This window comes from Centruroides sculpturatus, unplaced genomic scaffold (assembly GCF_000671375.1).
Source record: "Centruroides sculpturatus isolate CEXI.00-Female unplaced genomic scaffold, Cexi_2.0 scaffold457, whole genome shotgun sequence".
Classification (NCBI taxonomy): Eukaryota; Metazoa; Arthropoda; class Arachnida; order Scorpiones; family Buthidae; genus Centruroides; species Centruroides sculpturatus.
The window spans coordinates 384,189-408,854 of NW_019385803.1; the positions used below are offsets into that span (position 1 = coordinate 384,189).

The 24,666-nt window shown below is 34.4% G+C and overlaps 1 protein-coding gene and 1 long non-coding RNA gene across 7 annotated transcripts; both read left to right on the forward strand.

Moving 5' to 3' along the window:
- Positions 1-5,297: 5,297 nt before the first annotated feature.
- LOC111642230 lies at positions 5,298-9,794 on the forward strand. Its single transcript, XR_002759528.1, has 3 exons — positions 5,298-5,480; positions 5,549-5,797; positions 9,394-9,794. It is a non-coding gene; the product is annotated as an uncharacterized LOC111642230 (long non-coding RNA).
- Positions 9,795-16,761: 6,967 nt separating this feature from the next.
- LOC111642223 (LIM domain only protein 3-like) lies at positions 16,762-23,218 on the forward strand. Of its 6 annotated transcripts, none has more exons than XM_023388523.1 (5): positions 16,762-16,943; positions 17,012-17,181; positions 21,930-22,185; positions 22,420-22,545; positions 22,990-23,218. In XM_023388523.1, exons 2-5 carry the CDS (start codon positions 17,175-17,177, stop codon positions 23,198-23,200), a joined length of 600 nt encoding a protein of 199 aa, XP_023244291.1. In that variant the 5' UTR covers positions 16,762-16,943; positions 17,012-17,174; the 3' UTR covers positions 23,201-23,218. The 6 variants fall into 6 exon arrangements, with proteins under 6 accessions (XP_023244291.1, XP_023244292.1, XP_023244296.1 ...); XM_023388524.1 differs by having other exon boundaries at positions 21,933-22,185; XM_023388528.1 differs by having other exon boundaries at positions 17,012-17,176.
- The last annotated feature ends 1,448 nt before the right edge of the window (positions 23,219-24,666 follow it).

Sequence of the window (24,666 nt, forward strand, 5' to 3'; positions counted from 1 at the left end):
GTTACAGCAATAGGTCATATGATATTTTCTTATATAATTTTTATTTTTTACTGTTTAGAAATTAAAATGAATAGTTTTNTTTAAGATGTCTCAGGTAATTATGGGACCAATTAACATTTTTTATTATTATTGGCAGCTAAAACTTATAGTAAGAAATTTATATATTTGTGAAACTTGATTTATGAAAGTTCTTTTATGAATTCAGTAAAACTCATGAATTTAAAGAAAATAAAACTAAGAAATGTTAACTAACTGTAGAAAGTATTCATTAAATATTTATAAACTATGTGTTAAGGAAAAAATTTTTATTTGTATAAGGGAGCAAGTTTTATTTTGTAATAAGAGAATACAATTATTTATTTTACTAAATAGAATCTATGTAAATGAATAATATTTTAGTATATTATGTATTAGCAATTGAATCAATAAAGTTTATAAATTAATATAAAGCTTAACAGAGTTTGAAAATTTATGTACAATAATAATCTGAATTTCTGTTGCGAAATTTCAGTCAATTGTTCACGTTAACATGTATCAACAGATGGCGCCAATTTATTTGCTTACTCTTAAACTTCAGCATGGGTTTTACAAACGATAACTGAATACAAAATGTCATATTTATTATCATTTTTCTTCTTTTTTTGGCATTTTTTTTTCTTTTCCTGCCAAGTGGTCGTCATCCGGAACCAATGTATGTTCAGTGTTGTGTAAAAGTGAAGATTGTGTTTCTTTCACGCACCATAAACTAACTGGAAAATGCTATGCGTTCGTGTTTTACAATGGGACGTAAAGGGATTGTTTCACAATATCAAATTCCTTCGCCAAAAATTTAAAATAAATCAGTGATAGCAAAAAAATAAATCAGGAGGGTATTTTCCAAATTCGTTGCTTCTAGTCACGTGCCTAGAAAAAGTTTGCGAAAAAATGAAAGTATTCCTAAGGGCAATTTTTTAGAAAGATTGACAGAGGTTACGAGAGAATGTCAAGATACTTTAACACGCAAAAGTGATAAATTCTTTAGTAAACACGAGACATAAAAAAAATTCATTGTGAAGCTTAATAATTATTAAGTTAAAAAATGCATAATCATCGTGTAATGTCTAAAATCAGTAGGGGGAGTTAAGTAATGCCGGGGAACTTTTTAGCTCATCATAGCTAGACGATATACGCCCCACGTCTGTTTATGGCGAACTTTTGTAGCAATTAGACTTCCAATTAGCAAGAGGGGCGTGCTTTTAATTAGAGGAACAATCTAGTGAAGTTCCCACAGGACGTTGAGTTTCACTGTAACATTGCACTAATTACTCCTAGCAGTTTTTGTCGAACCGGGGATGAAGTAAGGGGATAGGAAAGAGCGAGAGATTGACTAATTAGTTCTAGAAATCTGAATGGTCGAAGAGTCCAGTTGGAGAGTAATTGGGTCTGACTGAAAGTTAATGATATAAAAGCTAAGAGGACAGTTGAAGATTGGGTTGATAATAATAATAATAATAAAAAATTTTATCCTAATTAATACATAAGAAGAATAAATCGTATATTGTTTAGTTTTCACCCACCAAATGATTACTATATTTTAACGTGTTACTATTGTTTTAGTATCTAATTAACGAACAAGAACTAACAGTTACATCTTAATAAACGTATAGCATCCATTATTTCATTGGACATTTTTTATGTATTTAGCCATTAACAATCTTGAGTTTTTTTCTATTGCTTTCGTCGTCAGAAAGAGATGAATTAGTGAATTGTATCGTTATAAACATAAAAGCTCATTTACATAAAACATTAATTACTTACACCGCATGATTGTGAAGCTATTTTTAAAAATTCTATAGAATAATTAATCCAATATAATATCTTCTATCGAATAAATTCTGTAGCGTGATAAGCTAAAATTGAGGTCGACAATATAGCCCATCAGGAATCGAAAGCCTCGCGGATAAATCCAATGCAATGATTCATACGTTATAATTCATTCTTATACATATGTTCAGCTAAAAAGCCATTTGGATGATCCTCCACACACAAAAAGTGTTTTGGTAATGGTGAATTGGTTACAGTTGATTTATTTTATCGCTTCGTTCTAGCAAAAATAAATTTTTCTAAATTATTTTAACAATTACGATGATGATGATCTTACTTTTTTTAGTTTAACAACTTATAAAATGTTTTATACATGCGCTTGATTATAAAACATTGTTCAAAAATAATAGAAAATATTTAAAAAATTTTAATTAAATACATTTTTAAATATTTTAATATCTTATTATTATTGAATAAATAAATAAATTAGAAATAGGGTTTTAAAAATGGTTAAATTGCTATAAATTATTTAGTTGCGCTAAATAGCAGCAAATTATTTAGTACATGCCAAATATACAGGTTTTTTTCTCCTTGGTTTTTTGTCATTTTATTTTGTAAAATAGTTATCAAATTACTAATTATATGTTTTAATAACAGTTAATAATTTAAGGATATAAAAAAATTAAGTTTGACGTGATAACTATATTTGGGTCATCTCTTCAAACTGGTTTCATACTATAAAAAAAGAATATGTTATAAAATGAGTTATAAAGCTTCGATCTGCGTTGTGAAAGGCACTTATGAGCTTACAAAATAACTTTTAAATTATAAAAATATTTAAGGATAGCATTTTTTTTATTGAAATTTGGTTTAAGATGATAATAATTATACATAATTATTATTTGTAATTAAATTTTTAGACGCTAGATGGCTCTGTGCAGAAATTACTTTTAGCATCATTCATGAATTAATTTTAACAATTTCCATTTAATTAAATCACGAAAATTAATAATTTTAATCAATAATTAGAATCGTGTGATGGTTGCGGTATATAAGCAGGAATAAAAGGTCAGATTAATGCATGATTTCTACAATAGATGGCGACGTCGTCGACTGGATTAATTTCATAATTGCCATTTTTCGAAGGAGAGTCAGCAGGTGCTTTTATGTTTACAATAGAAACATCTGTTAAAAATAAACATCTGCTAAAAAATCTATTTTAAATTTAATACGTGTAATAACTATAAAATCTGCTGGGAATAATGGGTGTGGGAAAATGCTCTAGATCCCGTCTCATATTTCGTTCTTCGGTTAGTAAAAGTTAATCTTCCTCTGGGTATGGATTTATTGGCAGTCATGGAACGAAGAGCTTAACTCGTCCATAGACATTGTTTGGTTTCTCAGACCTTCCAACTGTTAAAAAGTTGCGTAAATAAGTTTAAAAAAAAAAATCTGTTTCAATATCACCTTACCATGTTTATCACAGTTTAAATTTTTAAGCATTTAATCCTTCTAAACAAAATTGTCAAAAATCTTTCATAAAAGTCCATTTGTTAAATCTTACTAATGCCTCTATATAAATTTTTAAGATCAGTTTAATGGATTCATATTTACAGGATGGGTAGTTTTTGTGCGCTTATGAATATGAATCATAAACCGAGTTTGGACCGTGTTGTTTTTATGAAATTGGTGAAAAAGTGAAAAAATACGATTAAATTTCTCTTTTATAGTGGTCAACTGACTTTTGGGCTATCCTGTATAATGTATAATACAATGAATTTTTTATGTCTTCGTTTGATTCTTACAGAAGTCTGTAATATGGAAATTTTAACGGTATCGTTAATAATGTTACTGTTTTGAACAGGATTTTAGATCAGTTTGGTTTTCTCCAAAACGAGCTAGGATCCAATTTAAAATAGCAACAGTATCTTAAAATAGTTTGAAAATTTTAATTTTCTAAATAATAATTTTATGTAGAATGTCGTGGGAATAGTTTATTTACGTATGAACCATTACTTTTCGAAAGGTTTTAAAAAGATCAACGATTGGAATCAATATTGCAATAGAAAAACATAATCGTCACGGCGTAATCACAGAAGAGTCCTTTGACTTTTTTAAAGGGTTTAATGAGTAACAATCAACTTTGGTGTGTCTAATTGAGGGAAACATCACCGTCCGGATCTGCTAACCCCCATACCCATGCTAGATTACAAATAGGTAATTTATACAGATAATAAATTACAGAATACGGTAATAAGAAGGCATTTCCAATTACCTAATCCCATAAAAGTGTAAAGACTTATAAACTTTATATTGAACGAATTCAAGAAAAGACGTGTTAAACATAAAGAAAGAAGAGGTTATTGCAAGACATTCTTAACGGTTTGCCGTTAATTTAGATGCTAGAGCGATACGAAAAGGAGAAGAGACCAGGGGCGCTACCCCGTTAAGGTCTGTGCTTCATTAGGCACATTGTTCAATTACTCCACTGTAACAATTTCCTTAATAACGGCTTCGTCAATAGATAAATTTCAATTTATCTAATGGTGTAAAGGTTTTAATGAAATGACCGTCGTCAGAGTAGAATAGGAGCAAAGGGGGAGGGAAAAGGATTCTTTATTCCTTTTTCTTTTCTCCCCCTCACAGTTCGTAATTAAAGGTTGAGAACAAATACGATCTCTTCTCCGTACCAAATTTAATTATTAGAGAGAAACGTTCGAATTGACACTTGGGAGATAAAGTTTAACTTGAAAACGTTGATAATCTAGACCAGGGCTGATCTAGGATGGAATAAGTATCACGGGGATTCCAGCTCCCCTCCTCTTACTAATACTGCAGATAGGATAATTATATTGGGATTGTTTCTTTTTTATTTTACGCGGGATTAAATAATTTAAATCGATCTTGTTTTCCTCTCTTAACTAACCATTCTGGGATTTATCAATGAACAAATAAGAAAGACATATTTAAAAGTAGGTTAGATCGCAGGTTGGTTATAAATTTTGGCATATGTCGTAAAAAGAATTTGATAAGAGGAATCAAATCAAGATCGATCGCAATTTTTATGGCGATAGAAGATAATCGCGTTACCATCGAAAAAGATGGAAAAATATTTAAGAAAAAGTAGAAGTAGGGTTCTTTTTACAGAAAAACATATGTATTCCATTCTTGTTTTTAGTGCAAATAATCTGTAAATCTTTTAAACAGGATATAAAAAGGAAATCCTAATAATATTTGGGGCTAATCCATTTATTCCCGAAGATGGGGGAAAAATATTCAATGATCCTTTCAAATAGATCGGCTACAAAAATAATAATAAATTTTATATATTTTTGAACATCTCCAGCACATCAAACCGCACAAAAAGAGTAAATTAACCGCACGAAAGAAAGAAAGAAAAATATTTCTAAATAAAGAAATTGTGCGCCATTTTAAAAACCGCTCGATCACGTGATCTGACATCGCCGCGTCTCGCACGTCATCGCTCACGTGACTCGGTGACGTCTAGCGCGGTGAGTTGTGGGAAGGTCGGTTGGACGCCGCACTCGGCGCTCAGCTGGCGATCGGTTCGAACGTTTTGTTTCTGTTTACCTACCGAATTGCATTTGTAACGTAAGTTGCCGCACTTCTCGACATTAGCCGACGAAGATGTACTGATCGGAAGGTTCCGTATTAAGGTAAGACCGTCTTTTATTGCTTATTGAGTTAGATATTGTGTAATTTGTGGATGGTGTTATGTGTTTAGGCTTAGGCGGAAACAAGAGTGTCGAAATGTTCGTCTGCGGGCAAATACGGTGAACGCTACCGGAAAATCGCTACCTTTTTAACTACAAAAAGTGTGGAAATTCGTCGAATATTTCCCGTAGAAAAACACGAAATCGTCCCGTAGGAGGGATGTGAAGACGTAAATGTACGGTAACGAAATTCGTTTACTTTAAATTACGCTGCGGAGTTTTTATCGGAAGAAAGGAGGTGGACTTGACTCAATTAAAAAGTAGGAAAAGTTTATTTGGAGTGGATGAGAAATTAGGCACGTGCGTGGAAATATGCCGATATTATCATTAATTACGGGTCGGGCGGTTTATTAGTTGCGCCGTTTTCTGCCTTCCATCTTTATGCCAGCTGTTCGTAATTTGGCATCGGACGGATTGGGTTTGTTTCATTCTGTGTCTGGTCTCGGCAGGTCGATGTTAAACGTATTCAAGTTTTCTGCTCACGCATCGTCTTTACGTCCTCTTTTCTTGCAACGACCTAACCTCAAACTGCTTTAGTTCTTTTTTTACCTCCACTTCTCGCTATCGTAATAAAGAGGATGCAAAGTAGTAGCGCCAGCCGGAAGGGTTGTTTCGGGCTTTGGCTCTTCAGGTGAGAGAAGAGCCGCGGCGCAGTGTTTTCAGCTGCGAGCCACCCGTTGTTTTATAAGCCAATAAAACAAGACTGGTACATCCATTTCGCTAGCACCATCCCCTTTTCCATTTACGCCCTTCCCCGCTGACGACGATAAAACAAGTCGCATTTGCGCTCCTCGATGTCGTCCTTTTCGTAATGGAGAGAAAGACGTTGATGGGAAACGAACGCCGGTGAGGTGGGGAAGGCAAAAAAAAAAGAAGAGATTTGTACGGCGAAGGCTTTTAGCAAGCCAGTTGTGCCAGCTTTAATGACACCTTGGCGGTAAGTGGTAGGCTAAACGCGGACCCGGTTCGATCCTACTAGGTAAGAGCCTCTGGCAGAACATTACGGTGTGATGGCCTCTTTATCTTATTACCCGAAAAGGGACGCATTAACGAACGCCACCCGTGCTTTTAGACCCACTTTCACCTTCAACCTCCAGGGAAAACGGTAAAGGCCCGGGTGGCGCGCGCGCGTGAGGAAACCGCGCTTCCATCAGTTATCTTTTTTCGCTTTTTCTCCATACCGGGTCGGATGTTTTATCCATAACATTTTCTCGGACTTTTCCCCTCATGTAACATTACACTCCCTAGCGAGTTCGAATCCTTTTACCATTTGTATTTGCGAATTGCAAAATAGTGTATTCCCTACTCTGGGATTGCCGGTGTTATTCTGTTCCGCACACGTTGGTTTCTTATAATAGGATTCCGCAACGACCGGGATAATATGGCACGGGCTGATAGTTTGTGTAACGATGTGCCAAAAACGTGCATTAAGGAAAATTAAGATGCATAGATGATGCATCGGTGAATAGACTGCGCCGCTAGATAATTGAAGTGCGGATGGTTACATTTTGTGCTGCACTCGATTAAAATCTCGCTATGTTTTCTATAGCGATTAATTAAATGCGCTGCCGAAGGGAGGGTTGTAACACTTGAGTCACTCTCCTCACTTCTGGACGTGACAGGAGCCGTCCGTCAGGTCATCCTGTTATTTACTTTCTGCTGGGAGGAGGACTAGATCCAGTCAGAGTGGCGGACGAGATAACGATAGTCACACGAGACCAACGATTCATTGAAGGGGATGAGATTCGAAAACAGTCATTCGCTTCAATCCCCTCTTCACTGCTAGGTTTCGGCGCTTTGTAAGCGTGTTCGGCGCATTCTCCGGCAAAAACCTTATTACCCCCCTCAGCCCTGTTTGTCCCGTTCTCAATAAGCCCTTCCCGTTTCTCCCGTTCGTGATAGCTTTACGGTTCGCTAGACCGAGCTGCGATGCAAGAGAAGAGAGAGAGAGGGGGATAAGCGGCGAGACGTATAATGGACGTCCGAAGTGGCCGAGGCATTATTTTTCCATTGGTCGGAAACGCGACAGCAACTCAATTTACGGTGAGACTGTATATAACCCGAAATAATCCTCCTCCTTCGGACTGGACATAAATCGCTCGGATTTTCTTGTCCCGCTCTCTGCCTGCCTTTTACCTTCATCGATCGATTGCACTTGGAAAGATCTCTCTCCCGTTTTTCCACGTCTCCTTTCTCCGCCAATATTCCGTCCCGACAACTCACTAAAGTCCGAACGAGCGCAACGCGTTTACCTACATTGATTTCGCATCCCGTTTGAAGCGGCGCTAGACGTCACGCTATTTCTCTCCAAAAAACATTCTTCCACAACTAATTTACATTAAATGTTATATAGGATATTTAAGTGTTCCTTCTTTTTTTTCCAATAGCTAACACTACTAAAAACCGAAACACATTCCGGCACTTAATTCTCTTTCAAACATTAAATTTTAAGTTTAAAAATTATTTTTTGATACCATACAATCGATATTAGCCGAATTCTCTATTCGGCTTCGCTCCAAATCTATCGAATTCACCCGATATATCATCCGCGCGGAATGAAATGTTCGTTTGTACCCTTTTCATTACAGAACTTTGCTATATGGAAGTTTCGTGTCATTTATCCACTCGTGCCCTCTCATCTGACAGGATTCTCATTTGCCTGTAAAATCCTCCATTCTCGTCCACCTGGTAATGACCGCTTATCTTCCATGACATCGCTCGTAGATGGTGCACTAGAAGCTAAATCCTCATCGATGGATACAGTAATCCCATCCCCATCACATGACTAATCCCGATGTTTACACCAGCTGCTACGAACAGGTGACGGTGTTAGCGCGAGACCTGTCATATCCACAAACAGTCTCACCGAGAACCATCACTTTCATAATGGTCGGGGCGCTTTACACCATCGTTGTAAGTGTGCGCCATATCAAGTTTTGTCAGGGGAACAACTTATTACTAATCTCCTGTAATTTTCTCTTACTTTGCTCGATTCCTTTTTCCCGTTCGAAATACATCGGTTATAAAAAAAATAGAGAAAAAGAATATTTTAGAAGATCCAAAGAAGAAAAGGTTACTGTTAAAAGAGAACGAGAATGAAAAATGTGTGGTTTATATATAAAATACATTATTATTTTTAATTAATACCAACTACTATAAAGTATACGAATGTACTGTACAATATAATGGTAATTTTAACAATGAATATACTACTGTGAAGTATAGAATATTGTATAATGCCTTAATTCATATGTATGTCGTTTAGTTGTCTATCCGTTGATTTAGGGAGGGAGAAATATATTAAGTCTAGGAAAATGAAATCCATCAGTTAAGCTTTCCAAATGAATTATACTAATTTTGCAGAATTAGATTTTATAATATGTAAATCCAAGCGTATTCAGATTTCTGGACGAAAGTTTTTGGCATATAATTATTAATTGCGCCATATTAATTGCAGGAAACAAAAAAAAAGTTTCGTCACGTAGTAGTAAAACATACTCTAAATTGCCTTGTCTCTTTAAGGAAATGTATGTAAACTATTTTTGGAAAATATAAATTACGATAAAATCTTTCTTTTCTGTAAAAAAAAAGAGGGAAAACATGAAGGAAAAAATTATTTTAAATAGCAAAGATCACGCAAATTACTAAGGAATGCAACATGAAATGGAAATTGAATTACTTCCTTGAAATTTGATTTCAAAATTTAATACATAAACTTTTGTTTCATAAAAGATTAAAAATACTTTCTTGTATTTTTAAATAATAAAAATATAATTAAATATTATTAAACGTATTTTATTTTCTTCCTTTTAACATTTTGACGTTTAAATAAAATTTTAGCTATTTTTTTTTAAAGAAAAAATAAATAAATCCGAAAGGGAATGCTTATTATAAGAACAATTGAAGCAGTGATTTTGGTGAGCAAAATTGAATTGTCCACGTGGAAAAAACGGAAATGGAGCAATAATTACTTGACTAAAGTCCGAGGAAAAAATATCTAGGATCCAATTAAGAACAAATTTAATTGACAATTCAGAAATTCAGATAAAAGACTAATGAACAGGAAGAACATGAAGTTGTAAGAATGACTTTCCCAGTTACCTAATAAAAATAAAAAATGCTATTCATGTAATTGTCAGTTTTGAATTCATGTAACACACCTTTATTTATTTATTTATTTATTATCGAAGTAAGTTGTTTATGATTTCATCTACGCCTACTCTTATGCAATTGTATTTATTGGCATTTTTCTTTCCTTTTCCAGTTAAAATATATATATATATATATATATTTTATTATCAGATTCTTTCATTCATAATCGATATAACGACGTCACTTCCGTGGTATTTTTCTTCTTCTATTTTTAATCCATTCACTTAAAGAATTTGGCGAATCATAAAATGTGCTCTTCTCGACCACATTCTTGCTANTTGTTAACACAATTTAATGAAATGCTTGTTAACACAAAACACACTATTATGGATGATGATATTTTTCAATTGAAGAAATTATTAAACATACAACTACAGTACACTAAAATAATTGCTAATGTTTCTGATCTGTTTGTGAAGTTGGTCTATTTTTGTGCTGTTGAAATGTGGAATATTGATACTGTATATTTTATAAAAACCACCAAATGGTCTGTTCATAAAATATATATGGTTTTTAGAGGAATGGCTTTTTACAACTCACTTCTTTAAAGGTCACTCTGAACTGAATGGAAATGCTAGCAAAGATATTTGTACAGTTACAGGTTTTAAGAAAATTTTGTTTTATTGAAAAATATATGTCAGTAATTTATAAAATTATAATATTTTATGATAATGATCATTAAAACAACTGACAAGAAATTCAAGAATGATTAACCTTAATTCAAAAATCATTTAATCAGTTCACAATATTTTAAAATAAACTCTCTTCATTTTCAGAAAATGGGTAAAAACTGAAAATAGTTTGATAATTTTGTAATTAAGAAACATCTAGTTAGCACAGAAAGCAGCATATCAGTCTTTTATTTTAGTCACTTTAGTACTGAATCTTATTGAAATATTGTTTTTTTAAAAATAAATTATGGCAAGTTTTCTCTCTTTTTTTAATAGCTATAATTTGAATGTTTAAAATCAAATACTGAATATATTTATAATTAAATTATTTATATGTAATAAATTATTGTGACATCATCACAATGCTGGGCTGCAATTTTTAATTATATTTTTTAATTTAAAGTATATGCTCTCCACCTTCAAATTGGTAGTGTCTTGCCCCTGTACATCAAACTTTTCCTTTAGCAATCGAGTTGTGACGGTCATCTACCTAATTCCTTTCAGGGGAAATTTTTTAATTGAAATAATATGACTTCTGGTTTGCATATAGTTAATCAGGGCCTCCTGCACTTAAGCTTTCTACATCTGATCTCAGCTTTCATCTATCGAACTCCGTTCTCAAGATTAAGGAAGGACAGACAAATGGATGACTGTGGGAATTTACACAATTTTTAAAATTGCAGCCCAATAATTAATATATTTGTTTAGGATTTTGTGTGCAGTATCCATATTGCTTTGAATTTAAACAGATTTTATGAAAAACGTTGAATGATAATTATAAGTAAATGCAATTTAAAAGAATTTATTAAAGAATAAAAATGTATGTATTTCAAATAAAATATAGTTTAAAAATATATAAAATAAACAAGAAATATAAAACTTTTTACTCCTGAATATCCCCAATTTAAGAAGTACTGTACCATAATGCTGTTTGAAAATAACTAAATAAGTGTCTTAAAACGGAAGCAATATGTCATAAAGCTTTTCATACTACTGTTTTTAATATAACAGAATTTTATTTTTTTCTAGCCTGTTATGGAAAGATGTTTGGACCAAAAGGATATGGCTATGGCCAAGGAGCAGGAACACTGCAAATGTCATAAGATATAATATTTTTCAATTTTGCCTATTTGCTAATTTTGAATAATTCTAATTCCATACAGTGCCATTTTTTTGTATTATTTTAAGATGTCTCAGGTAATTATGGGACCAATTAACATTTTTTATTATTATTGGCAGCTAAAACTTATAGTAAGAAATTTATATATTTGTGAAACTTGATTTATGAAAGTTCTTTTATGAATTCAGTAAAACTCATGAATTTAAAGAAAATAAAACTAAGAAATGTTAACTAACTGTAGAAAGTATTCATTAAATATTTATAAACTATGTGTTAAGGAAAAAATTTTTATTTGTATAAGGGAGCAAGTTTTATTTTGTAATAAGAGAATACAATTATTTATTTTACTAAATAGAATCTATGTAAATGAATAATATTTTAGTATATTATGTATTAGCAATTGAATCAATAAAGTTTATAAATTAATATAAAGCTTAACAGAGTTTGAAAATTTATGTACAATAATAATCTGAATTTCTGTTGCGAAATTTCAGTCAATTGTTCACGTTAACATGTATCAACAGATGGCGCCAATTTATTTGCTTACTCTTAAACTTCAGCATGGGTTTTACAAACGATAACTGAATACAAAATGTCATATTTATTATCATTTTTCTTCTTTTTTTGGCATTTTTTTTTCTTTTCCTGCCAAGTGGTCGTCATCCGGAACCAATGTATGTTCAGTGTTGTGTAAAAGTGAAGATTGTGTTTCTTTCACGCACCATAAACTAACTGGAAAATGCTATGCGTTCGTGTTTTACAATGGGACGTAAAGGGATTGTTTCACAATATCAAATTCCTTCGCCAAAAATTTAAAATAAATCAGTGATAGCAAAAAAATAAATCAGGAGGGTATTTTCCAAATTCGTTGCTTCTAGTCACGTGCCTAGAAAAAGTTTGCGAAAAAATGAAAGTATTCCTAAGGGCAATTTTTTAGAAAGATTGACAGAGGTTACGAGAGAATGTCAAGATACTTTAACACGCAAAAGTGATAAATTCTTTAGTAAACACGAGACATAAAAAAAATTCATTGTGAAGCTTAATAATTATTAAGTTAAAAAATGCATAATCATCGTGTAATGTCTAAAATCAGTAGGGGGAGTTAAGTAATGCCGGGGAACTTTTTAGCTCATCATAGCTAGACGATATACGCCCCACGTCTGTTTATGGCGAACTTTTGTAGCAATTAGACTTCCAATTAGCAAGAGGGGCGTGCTTTTAATTAGAGGAACAATCTAGTGAAGTTCCCACAGGACGTTGAGTTTCACTGTAACATTGCACTAATTACTCCTAGCAGTTTTTGTCGAACCGGGGATGAAGTAAGGGGATAGGAAAGAGCGAGAGATTGACTAATTAGTTCTAGAAATCTGAATGGTCGAAGAGTCCAGTTGGAGAGTAATTGGGTCTGACTGAAAGTTAATGATATAAAAGCTAAGAGGACAGTTGAAGATTGGGTTGATAATAATAATAATAATAAAAAATTTTATCCTAATTAATACATAAGAAGAATAAATCGTATATTGTTTAGTTTTCACCCACCAAATGATTACTATATTTTAACGTGTTACTATTGTTTTAGTATCTAATTAACGAACAAGAACTAACAGTTACATCTTAATAAACGTATAGCATCCATTATTTCATTGGACATTTTTTATGTATTTAGCCATTAACAATCTTGAGTTTTTTTCTATTGCTTTCGTCGTCAGAAAGAGATGAATTAGTGAATTGTATCGTTATAAACATAAAAGCTCATTTACATAAAACATTAATTACTTACACCGCATGATTGTGAAGCTATTTTTAAAAATTCTATAGAATAATTAATCCAATATAATATCTTCTATCGAATAAATTCTGTAGCGTGATAAGCTAAAATTGAGGTCGACAATATAGCCCATCAGGAATCGAAAGCCTCGCGGATAAATCCAATGCAATGATTCATACGTTATAATTCATTCTTATACATATGTTCAGCTAAAAAGCCATTTGGATGATCCTCCACACACAAAAAGTGTTTTGGTAATGGTGAATTGGTTACAGTTGATTTATTTTATCGCTTCGTTCTAGCAAAAATAAATTTTTCTAAATTATTTTAACAATTACGATGATGATGATCTTACTTTTTTTAGTTTAACAACTTATAAAATGTTTTATACATGCGCTTGATTATAAAACATTGTTCAAAAATAATAGAAAATATTTAAAAAATTTTAATTAAATACATTTTTAAATATTTTAATATCTTATTATTATTGAATAAATAAATAAATTAGAAATAGGGTTTTAAAAATGGTTAAATTGCTATAAATTATTTAGTTGCGCTAAATAGCAGCAAATTATTTAGTACATGCCAAATATACAGGTTTTTTTCTCCTTGGTTTTTTGTCATTTTATTTTGTAAAATAGTTATCAAATTACTAATTATATGTTTTAATAACAGTTAATAATTTAAGGATATAAAAAAATTAAGTTTGACGTGATAACTATATTTGGGTCATCTCTTCAAACTGGTTTCATACTATAAAAAAAGAATATGTTATAAAATGAGTTATAAAGCTTCGATCTGCGTTGTGAAAGGCACTTATGAGCTTACAAAATAACTTTTAAATTATAAAAATATTTAAGGATAGCATTTTTTTTATTGAAATTTGGTTTAAGATGATAATAATTATACATAATTATTATTTGTAATTAAATTTTTAGACGCTAGATGGCTCTGTGCAGAAATTACTTTTAGCATCATTCATGAATTAATTTTAACAATTTCCATTTAATTAAATCACGAAAATTAATAATTTTAATCAATAATTAGAATCGTGTGATGGTTGCGGTATATAAGCAGGAATAAAAGGTCAGATTAATGCATGATTTCTACAATAGATGGCGACGTCGTCGACTGGATTAATTTCATAATTGCCATTTTTCGAAGGAGAGTCAGCAGGTGCTTTTATGTTTACAATAGAAACATCTGTTAAAAATAAACATCTGCTAAAAAATCTATTTTAAATTTAATACGTGTAATAACTATAAAATCTGCTGGGAATAATGGGTGTGGGAAAATGCTCTAGATCCCGTCTCATATTTCGTTCTTCGGTTAGTAAAAGTTAATCTTCCTCTGGGTATGGATTTATTGGCAGTCATGGAACGAAGAGCTTAACTCGTCCATAGACATTGTTTGGTTTCTCAGACCTTCCAACTGTTAAAAAGTTGCGTAAATAAGTTTAAAAAAAAAAATCTGTTTCAATATCACCTTACCATGTTTATCACAGTTTAAATTTTTAAGCATTTAATCCTTCTAAACAAAATTGTCAAAAATCTTTCATAAAAGTCCATTTGTTAAATCTTACTAATGCCTCTATATAAATTTTTAAGATCAGTTTAATGGATTCATATTTACAGGATGGGTAGTTTTTGTGCGCTTATGAATATGAATCATAAACCGAGTTTGGACCGTGTTGTTTTTATGAAATTGGTGAAAAAGTGAAAAAATACGATTAAATTTCTCTTTTATAGTGGTCAACTGACTTTTGGGCTATCCTGTATAATGTATAATACAATGAATTTTTTATGTCTTCGTTTGATTCTTACAGAAGTCTGTAATATGGAAATTTTAACGGTATCGTTAATAATGTTACTGTTTTGAACAGGATTTTAGATCAGTTTGGTTTTCTCCAAAACGAGCTAGGATCCAATTTAAAATAGCAACAGTATCTTAAAATAGTTTGAAAATTTTAATTTTCTAAATAATAATTTTATGTAGAATGTCGTGGGAATAGTTTATTTACGTATGAACCATTACTTTTCGAAAGGTTTTAAAAAGATCAACGATTGGAATCAATATTGCAATAGAAAAACATAATCGTCACGGCGTAATCACAGAAGAGTCCTTTGACTTTTTTAAAGGGTTTAATGAGTAACAATCAACTTTGGTGTGTCTAATTGAGGGAAACATCACCGTCCGGATCTGCTAACCCCCATACCCATGCTAGATTACAAATAGGTAATTTATACAGATAATAAATTACAGAATACGGTAATAAGAAGGCATTTCCAATTACCTAATCCCATAAAAGTGTAAAGACTTATAAACTTTATATTGAACGAATTCAAGAAAAGACGTGTTAAACATAAAGAAAGAAGAGGTTATTGCAAGACATTCTTAACGGTTTGCCGTTAATTTAGATGCTAGAGCGATACGAAAAGGAGAAGAGACCAGGGGCGCTACCCCGTTAAGGTCTGTGCTTCATTAGGCACATTGTTCAATTACTCCACTGTAACAATTTCCTTAATAACGGCTTCGTCAATAGATAAATTTCAATTTATCTAATGGTGTAAAGGTTTTAATGAAATGACCGTCGTCAGAGTAGAATAGGAGCAAAGGGGGAGGGAAAAGGATTCTTTATTCCTTTTTCTTTTCTCCCCCTCACAGTTCGTAATTAAAGGTTGAGAACAAATACGATCTCTTCTCCGTACCAAATTTAATTATTAGAGAGAAACGTTCGAATTGACACTTGGGAGATAAAGTTTAACTTGAAAACGTTGATAATCTAGACCAGGGCTGATCTAGGATGGAATAAGTATCACGGGGATTCCAGCTCCCCTCCTCTTACTAATACTGCAGATAGGATAATTATATTGGGATTGTTTCTTTTTTATTTTACGCGGGATTAAATAATTTAAATCGATCTTGTTTTCCTCTCTTAACTAACCATTCTGGGATTTATCAATGAACAAATAAGAAAGACATATTTAAAAGTAGGTTAGATCGCAGGTTGGTTATAAATTTTGGCATATGTCGTAAAAAGAATTTGATAAGAGGAATCAAATCAAGATCGATCGCAATTTTTATGGCGATAGAAGATAATCGCGTTACCATCGAAAAAGATGGAAAAATATTTAAGAAAAAGTAGAAGTAGGGTTCTTTTTACAGAAAAACATATGTATTCCATTCTTGTTTTTAGTGCAAATAATCTGTAAATCTTTTAAACAGGATATAAAAAGGAAATCCTAATAATATTTGGGGCTAATCCATTTATTCCCGAAGATGGGGGAAAAATATTCAATGATCCTTTCAAATAGATCGGCTACAAAAATAATAATAAATTTTATATATTTTTGAACATCTCCAGCACATCAAACCGCACAAAAAGAGTAAATTAACCGCACGAAAGAAAGAAAGAAAAATATTTCTAAATAAAGAAATTGTGCGCCATTTTAAAAACCGCTCGATCACGTGATCTGACATCGCCGCGTCTCGCACGTCATCGCTCACGTGACTCGGTGACGTCTAGCGCGGTGAGTTGTGGGAAGGTCGGTTGGACGCCGCACTCGGCGCTCAGCTGGCGATCGGTTCGAACGTTTTGTTTCTGTTTACCTACCGAATTGCATTTGTAACGTAAGTTGCCGCACTTCTCGACATTAGCCGACGAAGATGTACTGATCGGAAGGTTCCGTATTAAGGTAAGACCGTCTTTTATTGCTTATTGAGTTAGATATTGTGTAATTTGTGGATGGTGTTATGTGTTTAGGCTTAGGCGGAAACAAGAGTGTCGAAATGTTCGTCTGCGGGCAAATACGGTGAACGCTACCGAAAAATCGCTACCTTTTTAACTACAAAAAGTGTGGAAATTCGTCGAATATTTCCCGTAGAAAAACACGAAATCGTCCCGTAGGAGGGATGTGAAGACGTAAATGTACGGTAACGAAATTCGTTTACTTTAAATTACGCTGCGGAGTTTTTATCGGAAGAAAGGAGGTGGACTTGACTCAATTAAAAAGTAGGAAAAGTTTATTTGGAGTGGATGAGAAATTAGGCACGTGCGTGGAAATATGCCGATATTATCATTAATTACGGGTCGGGCGGTTTATTAGTTGCGCCGTTTTCTGCCTTCCATCTTTATGCCAGCTGTTCGTAATTTGGCATCGGACGGATTGGGTTTGTTTCATTCTGTGTCTGGTCTCGGCAGGTCGATGTTAAACGTATTCAAGTTTTCTGCTCACGCATCGTCTTTACGTCCTCTTTTCTTGCAACGACCTAACCTCAAACTGCTTTAGTTCTTTTTTTACCTCCACTTCTCGCTATCGTAATAAAGAGGATGCAAAGTAGTAGCGCCAGCCGGAAGGGTTGTTTCGGGCTTTGGCTCTTCAGGTGAGAGAAGAGCCGCGGCGCAGTGTTTTCAGCTGCGAGCCACCCGTTGTTTTATAAGCCAATAAAACAAGACTGGTACATCCATTTCGCTAGCACCATCCCCTTTTCCATTTACGCCCTTCCCCGCTGACGACGATAAAACAAGTCGCATTTGCGCTCCTCGATGTCGTCCTTTTCGTAATGGAGAGAAAGACGTTGATGGGAAACGAACGCCGGTGAGGTGGGGAAGGCAAAAAAAAAAGAAGAGATTTGTACGGCGAAGGCTTTTAGCAAGCCAGTTGTGCCAGCTTTAATGACACCTTGGCGGTAAGTGGTAGGCTAAACGCGGACCCGGTTCGATCCTACTAGGTAAGAGCCTCTGGCAGAACATTACGGTGTGATGGCCTCTTTATCTTATTACCCGAAAAGGGACGCATTAACGAACGCCACCCGTGCTTTTAGACCCACTTTCACCTTCAACCTCCAGGGAAAACGGTAAAGGCCCGGGTGGCGCGCGCGCGTGAGGAAACCGCGCTTCCATCAGTTATCTTTTTTCGCTTTTTCTCCATACCGGGTCGGATGTTTTATCCATAACATTTTCTCGGACTTTTCCCCTCATGTAACATTACACTCCCTAGCGAGTTCGAATCCTTTTACCATTTGTATTTGCGAATTGCAAAATAGTGTATTCCCTACTCTGGGATTGCCGGTGTTATTCTGTTCCGCACACGTTGGTTTCTTATAATAGGATTCCGCAACGACCGGGATAATATGGCACGGGCTGATAGTTTGTGTAACGATGTGCCAAAAACGTGCATTAAGGAAAATTAAGATGCATAGATGATGCATCGGTGAATAGACTGCGCCGCTAGATAATTGAAGTGCGGATGGTTACATTTTGTGCTGCACTCGATTAAAATCTCGCTATGTTTTCTATAGCGATTAATTAAATGCGCTGCCGAAGGGAGGGTTGTAACACTTGAGTCACTCTCCTCACTTCTGGACGTGACAGGAGCCGTCCGTCAGGTCATCCTGTTATTTACTTTCTGCTGGGAGGAGGACTAGATCCAGTCAGAGTGGCGGACGAGATAACGATAGTCACACGAGACCAACGATTCATTGAAGGGGATGAGATTCGAAAACAGTCATTCGCTTCAATCCCCTCTTCACTGCTAGGTTTCGGCGCTTTGTAAGCGTGTTCGGCGCATTCTCCGGCAAAAACCTTATTACCCCCCTCAGCCCTGTTTGTCCCGTTCTCAATAAGCCCTTCCCGTTTCTCCCGTTCGTGATAGCTTTACGGTTCGCTAGACCGAGCTGCGATGCAAGAGAAGAGAGAGAGAGGGGGATAAGCGGCGAGACGTATAATGGACGTCCGAAGTGGCCGAGGCATTATTTTTCCATTGGTCGGAAACGCGACAGCAACTCAATTTACGGTGAGACTGTATATAACCCGAAATAATCCTCCTCCTTCGGACTGGACATAAATCGCTCGGATTTTCTTGTCCCGCTCTCTGCCTGCCTTTTACCTTCATCGATCGATTGCACTTGGAAAGATCTCTCTCCCGTTTTTCCACGTCTCCTTTCTCCGCCAATATTCCGTCCCGACAACTCACTAAAGTCCGAACGAGCGCAACGCGTTTACCTACATTGATTTCGCATCCCGTTTGAAGCGGCGCTAGACGTCACGCTATTTCTCTCCAAAAAACATTCTTCCACAACTAATTTACATTAAATGTTATATAGGATATTTAAGTGTTCCTTCTTTTTTTTCCAATAGCTAACACTACTAAAAACCGAAACACATTCCGGCACTTAATTCTCTTTCAAACATTAAATTTTAAGTTTAAAAATTATTTTTTGATACCATACAATCGATATTAGCCGAATTCTCTATTCGGCTTCGCTCCAAATCTATCGAATTCACCCGATATATCATCCGCGCGGAATGAAATGTTCGTTTGTACCCTTTTCATTACAGAACTTTGCTATATGGAAGTTTCGTGTCATTTATCCACTCGTGCCCTCTCATCTGACAGGATTCTCATTTGCCTGTAAAATCCTCCATTCTCGTCCACCTGGTAATGACCGCTTATCTTCCATGACATCGCTCGTAGATGGTGCACTAGAAGCTAAATCCTCATCGATGGATACAGTAATCCCATCCCCATCACATGACTAATCCCGATGTTTACACCAGCTGCTACGAACAGGTGACGGTGTTAGCGCGAGACCTGTCATATCCACAAACAGTCTCACCGAGAACCATCACTTTCATAATGGTCGGGGCGCTTTACACCATCGTTGTAAGTGTGCGCCATATCAAGTTTTGTCAGGGGAACAACTTATTACTAATCTCCTGTAATTTTCTCTTACTTTGCTCGATTCCTTTTTCCCGTTCGAAATACATCGGTTATAAAAAAAATAGAGAAAAAGAATATTTTAGAAGATCCAAAGAAGAAAAGGTTACTGTTAAAAGAGAACGAGAATGAAAAATGTGTGGTTTATATATAAAATACATTATTATTTTTAATTAATACCAACTACTATAAAGTATACGAATGTACTGTACAATATAATGGTAATTTTAACAATGAATATACTACTGTGAAGTATAGAATATTGTATAATGCCTTAATTCATATGTATGTCGTTTAGTTGTCTATCCGTTGATTTAGGGAGGGAGAAATATATTAAGTCTAGGAAAATGAAATCCATCAGTTAAGCTTTCCAAATGAATTATACTAATTTTGCAGAATTAGATTTTATAATATGTAAATCCAAGCGTATTCAGATTTCTGGACGAAAGTTTTTGGCATATAATTATTAATTGCGCCATATTAATTGCAGGAAACAAAAAAAAAGTTTCGTCACGTAGTAGTAAAACATACTCTAAATTGCCTTGTCTCTTTAAGGAAATGTATGTAAACTATTTTTGGAAAATATAAATTACGATAAAATCTTTCTTTTCTGTAAAAAAAAAGAGGGAAAACATGAAGGAAAAAATTATTTTAAATAGCAAAGATCACGCAAATTACTAAGGAATGCAACATGAAATGGAAATTGAATTACTTCCTTGAAATTTGATTTCAAAATTTAATACATAAACTTTTGTTTCATAAAAGATTAAAAATACTTTCTTGTATTTTTAAATAATAAAAATATAATTAAATATTATTAAACGTATTTTATTTTCTTCCTTTTAACATTTTGACGTTTAAATAAAATTTTAGCTATTTTTTTTTAAAGAAAAAATAAATAAATCCGAAAGGGAATGCTTATTATAAGAACAATTGAAGCAGTGATTTTGGTGAGCAAAATTGAATTGTCCACGTGGAAAAAACGGAAATGGAGCAATAATTACTTGACTAAAGTCCGAGGAAAAAATATCTAGGATCCAATTAAGAACAAATTTAATTGACAATTCAGAAATTCAGATAAAAGACTAATGAACAGGAAGGTTCCGCACACGTTGGTTTCTTATAATAGGATTCCGCAACGACCGGGATAATATGGCACGGGCTGATAGTTTGTGTAACGATGTGCCAAAAACGTGCATTAAGGAAAATTAAGATGCATAGATGATGCATCGGTGNGATTGTATATATATATATATATATATATATATATTTGTCTATATTTTTACTTTATTCAGAATTTTATTTTTATTTTTCTTCCAAATTTTTGTATTTCCTGTATTTCAAACGCTTGCATTTTTCTCGTTTGTTTAATTGTTCATCTTATTACCTTTTTAGATCTTTAATTTTATTATTTTCATATATTTTGATCTGCAATTTTTCACGTTTTTTTTTTTTTTGTTTTTAGAATGTAGTTACGTATTTATTATTTACATCGTAAACCTTGCTGTTTCTCTTTACAATCGCTGAAAGAAATTATTTGAAAATGTAAAGATGCATCATTTTGTCTGAAAGCTCTCTAACAGCAAATATGAATTTTATTCGTTTCAATATTGTTGAACCATTTGGCAGCTGTTTACATATATTTTTTTGTTGTTATTGAACGTATGATATAATTCATTGTTTCATTTCTGTAGGATTTTTTTAAAATTTATCTTTCTTCGCTACATTAAGATCTGATAATTGATAAAATAAAGAAAAAAAATGTTTTGTTTGGAGTTTACTCTCGTGTATCGGTTTGTAATCGTTCTGGGAAGTAGAGTCAAAATGAACCATTTTCCGTAATGATCAGTCAGATGAAGCTGTGTCAATTAACAGACAACAAGTTTGAATACGTTAAAATAATAAGATTAAGATTTGTTTTCTTCTTTATTGTTTTCATTTATTTAGTTTTCTTTATTGCAGAAGGCATGGAAATGAAGAGTGACGTCACACACCACGTGGCAAAAGCGCCTAATCTGGGAAAGGCTGACGCCATAGGCCACTTCGACTGTTCAGGATGTCGAAAACCGATTCGAGAACGTTACCTGTTGAAGGCTTTGGATCAGTTCTGGCACGAAGACTGCTTGAAATGTGCCTGTTGCGACTGCAGATTGGGAGAAGTGGGTAGCACACTCTTCACCAAAGCCAATCTCATTCTCTGCAAAAGAGACTATCTAAGGTGAGTGCAGTTTGGACAGATAAAACTAGAACTCCGCTTAATGACATGATTTCCTACACTAAATGAACCAACGGTTGCGGATGTGGAGCCATTTCCCATTCCGCACGTGCAGTTTCCTGTATTCGTGACTGTCTGGTCTTGCAACTATATCTGTCTTTCCTTAACTGCCTACGCACCCGTTTCTGTTTTGATGAGGACTCAAACAGTATTTTTTCTTTACTATATATCCATTAGGTTGTTCGGGACTACCGGTTTGTGTTCTGCTTGCAACAAAACCATTCCTGCTTTCGAGATGGTGATGAGAGCTCGAGGAAATGTCTATCATTTAGAGTGCTTTGCCTGTCAGCAATGTAATCACAGGTAAGAATTATTAGGATTTAAATATGTATATATCTATTTATTAATCATCTGTTTTAACTTAAAAAAGCATTTGATTAATTTTCATTGCAAATAAATAAGAACCAAATTATATATGAACAGCTGAAATATCAATAACTAAATTCAAAACGAATTTAGTTATTGATATTTCAGCTGTTCTCTTTATTTTATTTATTGGAGTCAATTACTCTATCATCATTAATTTCATTTTATATTATAAGAATATTTCAATTTCAAATAGTTTTTCAACGTCATGTAAACAAAGCATGAACGAATTAAGGAAATTCTGCTAATCTTAAATGTATAGAATTTAACATAGTTTTAGTCAAATTCAGTATAGTTCTGTGATCTAGTTCTACTTTGATAAAACTGAAAAATTCAAAGCACAGAGGAAGGCAAAGTTCTACAAGTTTCATTCTTTTTCAGGTTCTGCGTAGGCGATAGATTCTACTTATACGACAACAGTATACTATGTGAATACGACTATGAAGAGAGAATTTTATTCTCCCATCCTCCCTACACATACAACAGCCTAGATCATCTGCAAAGACAAATGGACAATCTGACTCCAATGCATCACGATGATGCATCTAGCGGATACGGCAGTCCCAGTTCATTGCTCAGCGAAGGCAAGTAAGAGCTCCTAATTTAAGGACATAAACTCTACAAAAAGCTCCAAGCATGCTGCCATCATGCGGATGTTAGCCGTACTAAAAACTGTGTACAGGTACGCACAAGGTGATTCTTCACTGTGGGTGACTCACATCTCCCTTCCCTATTGTATGAATTGCACCTGTTGTACAGAAAGTTTGGTGTAAAGGTGGTTTTTATTGTACGCGTCATTAACGCGACGTTAAGGTCATTGACGTTGGTGGACTTTTTTAAAGTTCTTTTCTCGATGCAGCTTTGGAGAAAAACGGCCGCGAATGCCGCTGACCTCTATCTTTGATCTTGACGACGCGTCAGCGACGCGCCCAAGTAAAACAATCATAAACGCATGATACGTGTAGATATTTCGAAATTAAAAAAAAAAAAAACATCGTTCCAATTTTTTAGCCTGTTTAATTTGTGAAGTTTGTGGAAAGTCGCCATTTTAATTGATAAGGAAGAGGCAAAAGTCGAATCAACTCTAATGCCGTATGCCCCCAGGCCATAGTAACCATCAGATAGGAAGATGATTGACGACTGGGATGTGGAGCGTGTCGAAACCCCAACCAGGTAGACAGGGTGGTCTTGGCAGGTAGAGAGCCCTCCAGTGGATGAAGCGCCAGTACGCTTATCTCTGTCAGCTTGAGGAAATGAGTCGTGAAAGTTGCCGGCTCCTCTTCCTTTCTGAAGTCTGTTATGGAGGATTTTTAACGCTCGGAACATTATATCACCGAAGTTAAAATCAGACTTTTCCTTCTCCCATTGGTGATTTTAGTCGTTCTTTTCTCCTACAGGAGGTGGCGGGGAGCGGAATAGGGGGAAGTTTCTTCGCTTGGTCGAAAATCCCGTCAACGCGTGCCTAATTGAAAACGTCTCGCGCCTGGTGTAACGCTGATAACGGATGCCAGGCTCGTCACTTGTCGTCTACCTCGTCTGCTTCGAGTCGTCTGAATAGTTCCGATTGGATGGCACGTGGCGCGAGATGAAACGGGTCACCAGGCGGAGTAATATCGTGATTCATTCCTGCCGTATTTTGAAGGGAGTCACTCCAGATCAAAAGGAATTGAAAGATGCGATTTTTTAATGTTTTGGTGGGCGCTGCCTGACTAACACAGTTGAAGCATTCTATTAAGAATAGCGGTGGTAACGGTAATTTTAGCTATTCGCTTAAAATTTTATCTCGGACTTTAGACATTATTGTTATTTAAGAGACAGGATGATCAGCATCACTAGCGATTTGCTTGGCGAATTTTGCTCATATATCGAAATTAAACGTAGTTATTATCTATCGTTCAGCCATAAAATTAAATATAATTTAATTCATCCATCTTGATACGTGAGTGACGTCACTCCATTATCCGCCAAGCGGCCAGGCCGGTAACTAAACCCATCGATTCCATCTGTTCATAAACTATAGCGGGGCGAATCAACTTTCCACCCCTCACCCCAAATAGA

Excerpts from the sequence above, each read along its gene's own strand:
- LOC111642223 (XM_023388523.1), top strand. Across the intron at positions 22,186-22,419 it reads TGCAAAAGAGACTATCTAAG|GTTGTTCGGGACTACCGGTT; the intron begins GTGAGTGCAGTT and ends TATATCCATTAG. Across the intron at positions 22,546-22,989 it reads TGTCAGCAATGTAATCACAG|GTTCTGCGTAGGCGATAGAT; the intron begins GTAAGAATTATT and ends ATTCTTTTTCAG.